Source organism: Harpia harpyja, chromosome 13 (genome assembly GCF_026419915.1).
Source record: "Harpia harpyja isolate bHarHar1 chromosome 13, bHarHar1 primary haplotype, whole genome shotgun sequence".
Taxonomy (NCBI): domain Eukaryota; kingdom Metazoa; phylum Chordata; class Aves; order Accipitriformes; family Accipitridae; genus Harpia; species Harpia harpyja.
The window spans coordinates 26,853,443-26,867,920 of NC_068952.1; the positions used below are offsets into that span (position 1 = coordinate 26,853,443).

General features: G+C 38.3%; 1 protein-coding gene across 4 annotated transcripts in view; it reads right to left on the reverse strand.

Annotated features, from left to right (window-relative positions):
• The window catches only part of CRIM1 (cysteine rich transmembrane BMP regulator 1), a 203,579-nt gene that overhangs the window by 30,585 nt on the left and 158,516 nt on the right, over positions 1 to 14,478 (reverse strand). For all 4 annotated transcript variants that reach the window (XM_052805796.1, XM_052805798.1, XM_052805797.1 and 1 more), the window contains one exon: positions 1,598 to 1,754. In XM_052805796.1, the coding sequence (XP_052661756.1) occupies positions 1,598 to 1,754 (157 nt within the window). The remainder of the gene's footprint in view (positions 1 to 1,597; positions 1,755 to 14,478) is intronic.

Here is a 14,478-nt window from a genome sequence, read left to right on the forward strand (position 1 = left end):
AGTAACAGATATGGGATTATATTAAATAGTATTACTTTACTTTGTTTTGCTGGACTGCTATTATGTAGGTATTTTCAAATTGCACTAGGGATGCCTCAAGGATACAAGTCAAGCACCCTTTCTAACGCAGAAAAAAAAGTGACTCAATGTTTTCAAGGCAAACATATTCTTCAAACATTCTTCTTTCTTTTTTTTTTTTTTGTGTCTGTGTATTGCAGCATATTTGCTTTTTGTTTGATGTAATGCCATCTCCTGTTTAGCACCACACACAATGCAAGAGCTGCATGGGCAATAAAAGGAAGGTCAACCAGCATGTTCACTTAAGTGGAACACCACTCTGTGGCTAAGAATAGCATGAAGATTAAAGGAAAGTGTAAGGCTGGTATTGTCTCTCTTTTTTTTTTTTTTCCTTTGGCAGCACAACTAGAGAGACTATAAATTGTTCACTGGCACCATCTATGAGCAGAGCTGATTAAATCTGTGAGAATGCCACTATGTCACAGCTTGATTTCTATTTTTCTAAAATCTCTGGTACCTCTTTGGTCATTCAGGTTCTACCATATTTTGATTCCTCCAAACTTTATTAAAACTGCGTACTAAGAGGACACATTACAGTATAGATTAGTGGTATAAAAACCTGCAGCATTTATGAACCAGTGTCAAACAGAATTCTGAAATGAACCAGAAATTAAAGGAGTATTAGTATCAAACACTAAGAGCTGCCACATTAGTAAACTTCATTACAAATCCTAAGAAAACAAATTACATATGAACATTATCTGAAGATCAGCTGTCATGAGGTAGGAATTAAACTGTTATGAAAAGCAGGCAGTAACATGGAATGGACCCATCAAAAATAAAATGTATTGGTAAAATATATACAGAAGCCGCCAGACTAATTACTGGACCCACCAAAAATAAAATGTATTGGTAAAATATATACAGAAGCCTCCAGACTAATTACTAAGAAATTTCTATGTGACAAAAGATCTGCCCAGTTTTCGTCACCTGTTTCACAAATTATTAAATACTGCAAATATTTCCTTTTATTGAGAAAGAACTCCAGCAACGATACAGGTTTTGAACACATTTACAAAAACTTAGATAAGAGATGGTACTGTTCTTAATGAATCCTGTAAAGTAACTATCAGAAATGTCTCACTAAAACTAGTCTGCTGTCATATAACATTAAAAAAAAACCTGAAATATTAGAAAATAATTAGAATAAAATAACTGGGCTATAAAATGAAAGGGTATCACAGCGGAACATGCAAACAGAATTTCAAAAAGCTACATGCAAGAGACATTACTTGTAAGTAGCTTTTTCATCTTGTTTGTCAAATGTTCTTAAAAAAATTTAAGGACTGCTTTGCTTTTACAATCTGCCGCTGTTTTTTTAGTTGCTGTTTCTTAATCTGTTGATCAAAATCCATTTTGAAGAATACCTTAATCTTACATCAAGTAATGACATTTCTATTTTTCTACATTTTCCCCTGCTTTGCCACAAAGTAAACACAAGTACATATGCCTGGATTTTGCATATTTTCAATATGTACAGGGTTTGTATTAAATATGCTTTCAGAATGAGAATACGTACAAGTATCCAAAGGGACAGTACTTGTCACATACAATGGGTTTGCACTTCTTGGGCCGCGGTCGGCACTGACAGATCTCACAGTTGTGGACGTCAGTCTGGAAGCCGAAGGAACAGTCCAAGGAACAGCCTGAAATGAGGCCGGTGCACAGCTCCTCCCCTGCGAACAACACATGCAGGTTATCACAATGTGAAAACTCTTTAAACCAGATAAACGGATGTTTAGCAGATGAAACCTTCTGCTCTCTTTTACTTCATAACTTTTTAAATACTGCTAAGCCTTACCTTTGGGCTGTCCTAATTTTAAAATATTCAACAGAATTCTCCAGTAATGACCCAAACCATATGAGCAGACACTACAGGATGTCTTCAGTTCCAATCAAAAACTTGGGGAGTACTACCTGGTACCCTAAACTAACATTATTTTATGAACAGATGCACAGCCAAAGGAGTCCAACATCTGTGACTGTTGGCCTTTTATAAAACATTTAAAATAACATATACTTTCAACACATTATATGTGTTTAATAGGTTTCTGTTCAATATAAAGCATCTTTATTTCTCCTCTACTTATTTTAAATAGAACTGAAAGGCTGGGATATATTAACAACTTTTATTCTTTATGCTGTTTGCTGTCAACTGTTTGGTGATTAAGACTTGCTTTTTAAAAATGTAACTATAATACCCTAAGATGTGATCTAAGCTTAGGGATGCTAGACTAAAAGACCTGTCTCTTCAAGTCCACTATCATGTTTTATCAGCCTCTTGTGGCATAAGGGAGATGCTGGATTGCTGGCATCTCAATTTCTCCAGTACAGACATAAATAATGGTCATTACAGTCACTCTCACTGGAATTTACTATTTTGATAATGATCAGGTTTTTTTTGTTCTTCTTGCAAGAAGTGCCAGAAAGACCATTCTTAACATACTTTGGGATACAAAGTTCATTTATTCGTTGCAGAGGTGAGAGGAAAAAGAAAATTATGATTTTTGTTACACTAGGGATGCAAAACACAGGCAAAAGACCATTATTACAATAGCCAAAGTGGAATCAAAATAGAAAAAGAAGGTAATATAATTGAGATTCTTCAACAGAAGAATATGATGGGTGATATCCAAAGGGCTGACTTTCAGAGTGATATTTAAAGGACAGCCGATCTCCAGTTGAAACATCCACACCACTACAAAGTGCTGGTTATACAGAAGGCAGCTGAAGAGTGCTCCTCCAGACGTGCTCCTCATTCAAGGTCTGAAGACCATTTTCTTTAGGGGTATGAACATTTAGGGACAGGGTTTTTCCAAAGAAGACATCAGCGCATTGACTTATTCTGTTCCTTACACTACTTCTGTGTGTGTCTGAAATTTAAAGATAATCTTCACATCACTAACACAGTAATATAATGAAGGCAGACCACAGAAGGAATCTTTGCTTTACTTAAACGCTTTCTCTTCTGTTTTTGTGATGTTGCATTTAAGACTGCAAAATACAGACTTGACCAGATGTGGCTAACCTAAGCGTTTCCTTATCTATTCTACCAGGTTAATGCTCTTTTTGTAAAAAAGGCATGTTTCTTAGTAGCTCAGAGTGAGACTGAAGCCTCGGAGAAAACTGGAAAATTCACTGCCTACTTCTGCAGTGGAATTTGGGCACACAAGTGCAATGCAATGCAAGAGCCTTATTATCCCAAACAGCAGTTCTCAGTTTAAGTAGGATGAAGACCATCAGGTTCATGGCTCCCACCTCTCTACTTTTATGCAAATTTGGTGTCTGAAGCAAAAAGGGTGCAAGTTTTTTTGTCATTCAGAATACAGAAAAAGAAATGCCAGATCCTTTCACAACCTCTAGAGGTTGTCTTTGTCAGCAGAGTACTAATGCCACAAGATTTAAGCATTTACTCTCAGTCAGATCTAACCTTCGCACAGCAATGGTAACTGTTATCTCGGGTTCTTGCTTTACTCGGAGAGAAACATATATACAAAGATCTTCATGAAATCTTACAAGTTTTTGAAGGATATTGTTCAGGCTGATCTATCAAGAATACTAGATCTTTTTAATACATAGCCACTAATGCTGATTTGAAAACACTGTAATGCAAAAGAAACTCTGATACTCTTCTCTGGTAAAGAGTGATACATGTGTAACACAAAGAAAAAGACTTCCTTTGAAAGAAGTTAAAATAATGAGAATTTGTCTTTAATTTATGAGCTTTTAAACTAGGATGTTTGTACACAATTATTCCTTGCCAGCATATAGTGATAATAAAATTAACTAAACTTTTTGTTATGCATGACTTTATAAGGTGGTCATAATTTTTAAAGTTAGGCTTGAACTTTTTAAAGAAGGTACTGAAAAGTACACCTACACTGGAATAGCTCCAAAAAGAATTAAGTTCAGTTATGACCTTTGATATGATGTAAATTATGATATCTCCTGCAGATGCTCAGAATTGATCAGTGAATAATCCCAGAATTGCATAGGTTGGATCAATCAGAACCATTCATTTTCTGAAGCATACTTTGTCATAGAGATGAAGTGTTTAGGTGGCTATCCACAAACAACAGGCTCATGGAAGACAGGTCAAGGAACATGAAGGTACAAATGCAAAGGCATGGGAGAAATGAACAGGCATCTTAAAAAAGTGAAAGGAAGAGCTGGAAATAAAAATTAAAAAAAAAAACTAAAAAAAAAATAGAAACAAGAACAACATTTTTTTTTTTAGTTGGCATATTTCTTATCTTATTTGTCTCCAGATTATGTGTTAAGGAGAGCTACTAAAGTGCAACACTCAGGTTTGAGTATGACGTTATAGAAGATGGCAAAATAATGATTCCTCAGAATCCCACAGACAAATATGTTTTTGTTTTCAGTCTTCTCTTCTGCTTTGATTTAGTTAGTGAAACTGCTTTTCAGAGACGCAAAACAAGTTTGTTATAGGTAAAGTTAATATACTTTATTAAAAGGGTCAAGGTGTCTAGGACAGTGCTATACAAGCAGGAAGACAGTATCTCATCTCAAGTAGCTTATGATTTAAATACACTTAAAACTCAAATGACATACTAACCAGAAGATCCAGTCTCAAGGCAGTATCTTCCTTGCTTAATCCTTTACATAGTGAGCTATCCTTAAAAGAATTTTCACTTTGTAAGTGGCCAAGCATGCCAATGTTAGGGGTGGATTCGATAGGCCAGCTCAAATGCATCTATGCCAATGCACGCAGCATGGGCAATAAACAGGAGGAGCCGGAAGCCATCGTGCAGCAGGTGAGATACGACTTAGTTGCCATCATGGAAACATGGTGGGACGACTCCCATGACTGGAGTGCTGCAATGGATGGCTATAAGCTCTTCAGAAGGGATAGGCAAGGTAGAAGAGGTGGTGGGGTGGCTCTCTATGTTAGGGAGTGTTTTGACTGTACAGAGCCACACGATTCTGATGACAAGGTGGAGTGCTTATGGGGAAGGATGAGAGGGAAGGCCGATAACGCAGATATTGTGCTGGGAGTCTGTTACAGACCACCCAACCAGGTTGAAGAGATGGAAGAATCGTTCTACAAGTGGCTGGCAGTAGTCTCAGAATCGTGTGCCCTTGTTCTCGTGGGGGACTTCAACTTTCCAGACGTCTGCTGGAAATACGACACAGCAGAGAGTAAACAATCTAGGAGGTTCCTGGAGTGTGTGGAAGATAACTTCTTGACACAGCTGGTAGGTGAGCCAACCAGGGGAGGAGCCTTGCTAGATCTACTGTTTACAAACAGGGAAGGACTGGCAGGAGGTGTAATGGTCAGAGGCCGTCTTGGGCTTAGCAACCATGAAATGATAGAATTCTCAATTCTTGGTGAGGCAAGGAAGGGGGTTAGCAAAACCACCGCTATGGACTGCCGGAGGGCAAACTTTGGCCTCTTCGAGGCAGTGGTTGACAGAGTCCCTTGGGAGACAGTCCTGAAGGGCAAAGGGGTCCAGGAGGGATGGACATTCTTTAAGAAAGAAATCTTAATGGCTCAGGACCAGGCTATTCCCATGTGCCACAAGTCGAACCACCGAGGAAAATGACCGGCCTGGCTGAACAGGGAGCTTTTGCTAGGAGTCAAGAAAAAAAGGAGAGTTTATAATCTCTGAAGAAAGGGCGGGCAACTTGGGAGGAGTACAGGGATCTTGTTAGATCATACAGAAAGGAAATTAGAAAGGCAAAAGCTCAGCTAGAACTAAATCAGGCCACTATTGTAAGGGACAACAAAAAATGTTTTTACAAATATGTTAACAGTAAAAAGAATCCCAAGGAGAATATCTATCCTTTAATGGATACAGAAGGGAACGTTGCCACCAGAGATGAGGAAAAGGCTGAGGTACTTAATGCCTTCTTTGCCTCAGTCTTTAATAGGGAGACCAGTTATCCTCAGGGTACTCCGCCCCCTGAGCTGAAAGGCGAGGATGAAGAGCAGAATATACCCCCCCTTAATCCAGGAGGAAATAGTGACCTACTATGCCATCCGGACACTCACAAATCTATGGGACCCGATGGGATCCATCCAAGAGTACTGAGGGAACTGAAAAACTGGCTGGATGGACGAGCCCAGAGGGTTGTGGTGAATGGGGTTAAAGCCAGTTGGCAGTGGGTCACAAGTGGTGTTCCCCAGGGCTCAGTGTTGGGCCCCATTCTGTTTAGTATCTTTATCAATTATTTGGACGAGGGGATTGAGTGCACCCTCAGAAAGTTTGCAGACGACACCAAGTTGGGAGGCAGGGTCCATCTGCTTGAGGGTGGGGAGGCTCTACAGAGAGTTCTGGACAGGCTGGATCGATGGGCTGAGGCCAATTGTATGAAGTTCAACAAGGCCAAGTGCTGGGTCCTGCACTTCGGTCACGGCAACCCCATGCAGCGCTACAGGCTTGGGGAAGAGTGGCTGGAAAGCTGCCCGGCAGAGAAAGACCTGGGGGTGCTGGTTGACAGCCGGCTGAATATGACCCAGCAGTGTGCCCAGGTGGCCAAGAAGGCCAATCGCATCCTAGCCTGTATCAGAAACAGTGTGGCCAGCAGGAGCAGGGAGATGATTGTTCCCCTGTATTCGGCACTGGTGAGGCCGCACCTCGAGTACTGTGTTCAGTTTGGGCCCCTCACTGCAGGAAAGACATTGAGGTGCTGGAGCGTGTCCAGAGAAGGGCAACCGAGTTGGTGAGGGGCCTGGAGCACAAGTCATATGAGGAGTGGCTGAGGGAGCTGGGGCTGTTTAGTCTGGAGAAGAGGAGGCTGAGGGGAGACCTTATAGCTCTCTACAACTACCTGAAAGGAGGTTGTAGTGAGGTGGGTGTTGGTCTCTTCTGTCAGGTGGCTGGAGACAGGACGAGAGGAAACGGCCTCAAGTTGCGGCAAGGGAGATTTAGGTTAGATATCAGGAAAAATTTCTTTACTGAGAGGGTTGTCACACATTGGAGTAGGCTGCCCAGGGAAGTGGTTGAGTCACCATCCCTGGAGGTATTCAAAAAGCACATAGACAAGGTACTCCAGAACATGGTTTAGTGGGCATGGATGATGGTTGGACTCAATCTTGAAGGTCTTTTCCAACCTAAATGATTCTATGATTCTGTGATTCTAAGAAAGAAAAGCTCTTCAGAGCCTTGGGATGGATGACCGACTAACCACCACTGCCTCTCAGGAACAGACACTGAAGAGCATACATACTATCATCAAAATTCTGGCTATGTCAAACGTACAGGGAAAGTTTGCTGAAGTCAATACAGACCACTGTTCACATCTCAACTTACTAGTGTTATGTCAGTGCTATACAAGGAAATCAGAATAATCTCCACAGACCTCTGCTGACAGTCTTTCTAATAAGATGCAAAAAATGATGCCTTCTGAGAAGATGGTTGTTACTAAAATTAACACGTTATTGTACTTAAATTTCTGATAGTATGACATTACAAGCTGTGGAAATAGATTTCGAATAGTTTTTGAAAAAAATTCTCTATGAAGAAATTTAGTGTTATGAAAATCAGAAAGTGAATTCTGGTCCGCTTTCTGACTTCACATCTAACCATAAATTTCTCCCACCGAAACCGTATTAAAAACATGACAAGTACTGGCAGTCTCAAACTGAAGTACCATCTGGTACACACGCAAAGGTTATGTCTGCTGCACAGGCCTGTTCAAAACCCTAGTCCAGTGTTTAAAACCATGTATTTTTTTCAGAAACAGAGTGAACCATCAATTTTACAAAGGAGAGTGTAGCCCTCAGAGAAAGAAAGAAAAAAAAAAAAGAGAAAAATATTATAAGCCTAAAGATTCAAATGTGAATCAAATTGTGTGTACAATTGTCATCCTGACAATATTTCTGTAGCCTTAGCTATAGCTTTAAATTCAGCATCAATAAAATAGTCACAAGTTCATTATGAAAGGATAAGTAAAAACAGATTTTCTGCTAAGATTTTGCATATCAAGTGACAAATACTAAAGAATAAAGAGAATTAGTTCATGAAAGTCAACTGCAATGAACTGAGAAAATTTATTATGGCAAAATGTTAGGAGGTTACTTGTTTGGGGGCTTCTTCTACCTCTGCTTAGATAAATTTCATGAGGAACCTGAATCCCAAATCATGGAACGTATTTGCAGAGAAGAGATCCAGCCCTAACTGGGCTAATAACTGCTTCAAAAGTGTACTGGGGTAATCAGTCTGAAAGGAGAGGATAGGAAACATTTTAAAAGCTAATGCAGAAGGAAAACTATCTTTCAGAGAGTTTGAGAGAACTGCATTACACACCGGCATGGCACTGCAACTCTAACAGAATGGGATCAAGCTTCTGATCACATAGTATAAGCCATCTTTATTTCTCTGGCTGATTAGTTACAATGACATCACCTAGGGAACTAAACTAATGGTTAGATTGGTGGTAGAAGAGTAAAACAGAAACAAAATGATGAATAGGAAACCAATTAAAGAGAAGACATCACTCTTTGTGCTGCTTAGGGAAATAACTGGCTGGAGAGTAGAGTTCTTCCACGTGAGTAGTAGAAAGATGTTCATTAATTTTTCTTATGAAACATGAAATGTGTATGAGGTAATGTCAATACAGAAAACAATCCTTCTACACAAGGTTATAGGAGGGCTTAGGGGGATAAAATAATAATAGTGGGGTGAAATGTAATACTGAAAATGTACAAGGTTGTGCCACCCATAGGGAATAAACAAGAATTTGCACTACAAGCTGAGAGTTCAGGCACAAGATATTGGTTGTTCTCAGAATGATACTGACGTGATATGACTTCAGAAAAAGATGAATGTGTTCCTGAATGTCTCAGGCTCATTTTTAGCACAAATACTTAGCTTTTTAATGTGAGGACAGACATTAGCTGAAATACCACATAAACTCCTGGAATAATTTCAACTGAATTAAGTACATCAGATAGCTAGGACAATAATCATGGAAAAGCTGTTTGTCCTCAACCAACGACATTATTAAAATAGCCTCCTGCTAGGAACAAATACTCAAAGACAAACATGCAACGAATACTTATAGCAGTGAATCCAGCCCACACAAGACCGTGCAGTTTTCTTTTCTATGCACAACCATGACTGCAAAAGCAGCAGCAAAGTCAGTTACCAACAGGTCCACGTTTCGAGTCAGAGTCCTCACTAGACCTCACTTACACTGGCAAAAGCTATTGCTTATAGACTTTGACCCCTCTAAACACTGTAGTTCTAGCAAACCCTTAGTTCTGTGGTTTGCAACAATTTAACACATTATATCCTGACCTGGATATGGGAATTTCAAATTATTGGATTCATTTGGATCAATGTAAGAAGATGCTGTTGGAAAGAAAACTAGAAAGTGAAAGAACAGTTGAAGATGAATTGGTCTTCCAAAAAACATTTGTGAATTATTAACGAACAAATGAATATGAGCACCAAGGTTTTTAAGCATGGTCACCATTGCCCATAAACTCCTTTTAAATATAGTGATTTCTTTCTCCCCCTTTCTTCACGCACTCACAGTTTCATACATACAGACTATAATAAAACAAATATCAGAGTTTCAGAAGAGCATGATACTGTTTAAGGTGAATCTGTCTGGGATATGGGGGATGAGACAACACTCTCTGAAGAAGAAACTCTTAGGAACAGATGACTACCAAGATATGGTGAGGCCCTACACAGCACACTGCACACAAACTAAAGTGGTGTTTTAAAACTCTTTTCTACTAAGTATCTTATTGTCAACACTAACATCAGCTCTTGTTTTAAAAGGTTGTGGGATCACTGTAAGACCGAGTCACTGGCTGCTAAAGGAAAGAAAGATATGTACAAAAATCAGCATGTAAGAGCAGTTGATATAGCGACGTGACCTCCTATAGTTCAGGGCCCACCCTGCAAACAAGACAACAACAACATTGTGTCCCAGGATATGCAATGTTAACAATCTTTGCATTTGTGAGGATTCACTCAGCAGTCAGATATTTCAGATACAACGCAATCTCTCCTTCTCAGGTATGGTATCTCAGAGGCAATGTATCTCAAAAGGAATCACAGTTCTTTGCCCTAAATTCAAACCATCAGATGCATGATTTATTCCTGATTTCAGAGTGCTCACATCCCCACCTCACATGAACCTATGAATATTTGGAGCATTATAAAATACTGCTCAAAAATCAAACTGAAAAGTAAACAAAATTCAATTCCATGAATTGCATGTTCAGGTCTAAAAAAGGTCTTCTGTTTGAACTTCTAATAGCCTGCTTGTAATTCCAGCTAACTCTTATTTAGAAAAAGACTTCTCAGTTTCCTTCTAGCATATATATGGCATATAAAAACTTTTAAGTTCTTAAACTGGGATATTTATTTTTCCCCAATTTATTATTTTACATATGGACACACTGATAATTGTACTGTAAAGACTGAAAGTCATCTTAGTCTAAAAACTTTTGAAAATGCATTCTAGAGATGCATAGCTTGTTGAAATACTTTTAGTTTTCAATCTTCTAATTCACAGATAAAAAAAAAACTGCCAGAGAATATTAATAGATACTTGATAAGAATTATGTCAGTATTTCAACTTGGCTTAGGCTGGTGTCCATTTTTTGAAAATTTGTAGCGTGGCTACACAAAGCTAGCTACATACCTTTACCATCATTATTTTCTTGACGCTGAGGCTAGATCATATCAGGAGAACTGTTTCACAGTACCTTTATAATTAAGCACTCCTCAGCCGTCCTCTTGGTGTGGATTGCTACTGCTGGTTAATCTTCAGGGGTGGGGATCTGGGGAGGCAAATTTATGAAGGAGAAAACTAGGTTACTTATCAGTAACTGGAATTCTCTGAATATATTGCCTCCACAGATCCACACTAACCCTCCCTCCTTTTGTTAGAATTAACTCACGATTCACAATAGCTGGATAAAAATGAAGGGACTGGGCACTGTGATGCTAGAAAACCCTGTTTAAAAAAATATTCTCATGAGTCCGTTGAGGCAAATTACCCACTTGGATACTTGCTCTAAACAATTCTAGGATTCACATACAACACATGACTTCATGAAAATGGATTTGTAGCAGTGATATCTCAAAGGTGCAATTATTGGAAAATGATCAAGCTTCCACAAACCTTCTAGCAGCACACTGTTTTGGTTTTTTTTTTTTTTCCACAAGTCAAGTGAAGTTCTTATCTGCTTCTATTGCATTAGATATTTTGTAAGCGTTACTAAACCCAGTATACTGTTGTAATATTCAGAGATCCCCGCCAAAGACTTTTATTCTAGTGAGAAGAGAGATAATATTTATTTGGCAGGAGCAGTTCATCATAATTCCACTCTCTTCGGGGAGCACTTCCACTATCTTCCACATGTGTACTTAGAGTTAATATTTCTATTCTACTTAGAAAATGTACTTTTTTCTGATCTAAGCCTTAAATTTTTAAGAAACATGCTTCACCCCCAATTTTCCATGGCTGTATTTCACTAACTTTCACATCACTGCAGAATGATAGTACAATAACCTTTTTCTGCCAGGTCTATGAAATTATTCAAAAATCCAAGATGCGCACTCCTTGCACTAAGGGAGATTACCTGGACTGTCTTTGTTTTTATAATTTTTTGTTCTGTGAAATTTGTTGCTAAATCAAGGTAACAACGGGAAATAATTGTTACTAAAATAGAAAAGTGTTACCTAATTTATATTTTACTTTACTATTTCCAGGAATTTTGCATTGTCTGAAGCGTACGTTTTGCGTGATTAGTGTGTGTGATTATTTGTCCCACTTTAGTTTGATATAAAAATAAAATATGTTTATTTAAATGGACAAAATTAACACTGACGGAGTTTTGAAGTGTTCAGAACACATCCTGAGTATGGATTATTTACAGGAATAAAGGAATGAAATAATCAAATTTTGGCTAGGAAGAGTGAAAGGTTATGATAACTCATCCCAAACTCTAACTACTGAATGATGAACACACAGAAAAGGAGTTGAGATGTGTTTTCCCATTGTAGTCCCTGCAAAGTTTTTCTGAAGCTTTTTCCCATCATCACTTCATATACTTTTTCAGAGCCTTAACTGCTGCTATTTATAGACAGCCCATAGATGCACCTACCTAACTTTTCTCAAACCTTGCAATCCTGCCTTTGAACATCTACGCAACTAAACCAAGTCCCACACTGCCAAATCCAAATTCCACATCGGAATTCCACTCCACTTCATCAGCTATAAAGGGAGATGGTGTGACTCACCAGAATATTGAAGTCCATGCTGCAGATGTCTGCTACTATAGAATGAATGATAGTACCTCCTTTTTAACTCCATGGTAGAATACATTTTCTTCTCATTTAAGGAAAAGGTATCAACACTCTTCCAGAAATATTTCTGTATCTATATAGAATGTGTTTGGGGGAAAGGGGTGGTTTTATTTCTAGAGAACTATGCAAACACATAATATACTAAGCTTTCTAATATTTGAATAGTGATTTCATGGTTTGCTTTGATAGACAGAAGAGACTGCAACACGAAGTAGATGATGATGAACTATGATGTGCAGGGAAAACAACTCATCTCAGCCTTATACAATTGTGTCTCTCCATAAGCAGTCTGGAATTAGAGAAATTGCATGACAGTTGCATCTTGCAACTGCAAAGGTAAGCCTTCTAAATGAAGCAAACAATTTTTAAAATTGACAGCAATGCTCTAATTTCATTCAATTTTAGTAAAATTTAAAAGGTTAAAAAATATTAAAGCCATACATGCTTGCGGTTGTACCCTCAACAGTACTTCACGTTTAATTCATTTGGGCTAAAATGCAATAGTCTAAGTTGCAGGAGAGATTTTAAAGGCTTTTTTCTTTTTCATGAATATAATATAGGGAACAGACAAGGCCAGATAAAACACTGGCCCTCACTGCAGACACTCCTGAAGAATGATTTAGTGTCCAGCAGCAACTATCAGATTTTAAATCCTATGTTACTGCAATCAGCAGGCATTATTCAATGTGCCTGTTAAGTTGTCTTTGGAGCAACAGGAGTCCTGCCACACAAATAGCCGATCACTGGTCTTGTTTCATTCCCCTAATGTACTCCTCCTCCTAAAGACTTTAATCCACTCCAGTTCTCCCTATGAAAGCAAAGGCCTGGACACGCCAAACACAATAGCAATTGCTGCATCCTACAAGTAATAATTTTTTGCTTATTTACTTTTTTGTTTGTTTTTTGTTCTTGTATCATCTTATATAATTTTTTTTTTTTTGGTAGTGCATTTTATATTTTTCCTGCTGTTTTAGTTTTATTCTTGGTACTTCGCAGCAGTTTTTCCTATATCCTGGATTTTACTTTTTTCCTTTTATCCTGATGTAGTGCTTCTTTGGCTTCTATATGCTCCCAGTCAATATGGTCATTCTTTCTCCCTCATCATTTGTGGTTCCATCTCTACTCACTGGAACTTTTCCCCCATACCTATCTGTGCTCACTCTTTGCTCAGTGGTACTTTTTTACTCCCTTCTCTTACAGCTGTGGTCTGATTCTGCTTTTTTAAAAAAAATTTATTTTACTTTAAAGCACGTTATGTTTTCACCAAGTGGTGTTACAGCATGTTTTTGCATTCACTGCAAAAACAGGAAGAAGGATAAAGGACAAAGTAAACTAATTCTATTAAAATCATATTCTAGAAATATTACGATTTGCTTCTTTCTTCCTTCTCATTCTGTAGTTGGCTTGACTCAAGTAGGATAAACTTGAAACTAAATTACAATAAAGCACCAAACAAGTTTCATGATATTGTACTTAGATAATGATTTCAAATAAACCTGTTGTACTGATTTCTGGCTGCAGGAACGTAAACGAAGGTAATAATGAGGAACAATTTACAGCTTTACTCTATGTTCTTCCACTTTGTCATTTTGCTTTTATTTTGGCTGAAATCGATTGAAGTATAACAAATCTTCAGCAGAGCTATCTAAAGAAATTAGCAAAAAAGGAAACTTTATTGGAAAGAGATTAGTAGAATTAGGATATGACGACTTCAAATGTAATGGGGGGCATGCGGGTCTCCTTTACTCAGGCACTTTAAATCTGACTCAGTTGAGCAGCTTAGACCAGCAAGAAACAAGTGGGTGCAGTATAGAGACAGCGATGTTCCCAAAAGTCCATACGAGTCTACATGAGCTAAAGATAATACACATCCTCACATTCTTAGAGAGCCAAAATGCAACTAAACTGGTTTGGACGTGAAAGTACATAGGATCTCAAAATGCAGAGAACTAGTGCAGTACCTTTTCAGCATATTTGACCTAAACCTCCTTTCTTCTCAGTGCTCACACTCATTTGTCCAGAGCCTTGCAAGCGAGAGACATTACTTGACAGAAAATTCTATTTCTGTCATTTTGACTGATAACCACCAAGTGATGAAGAC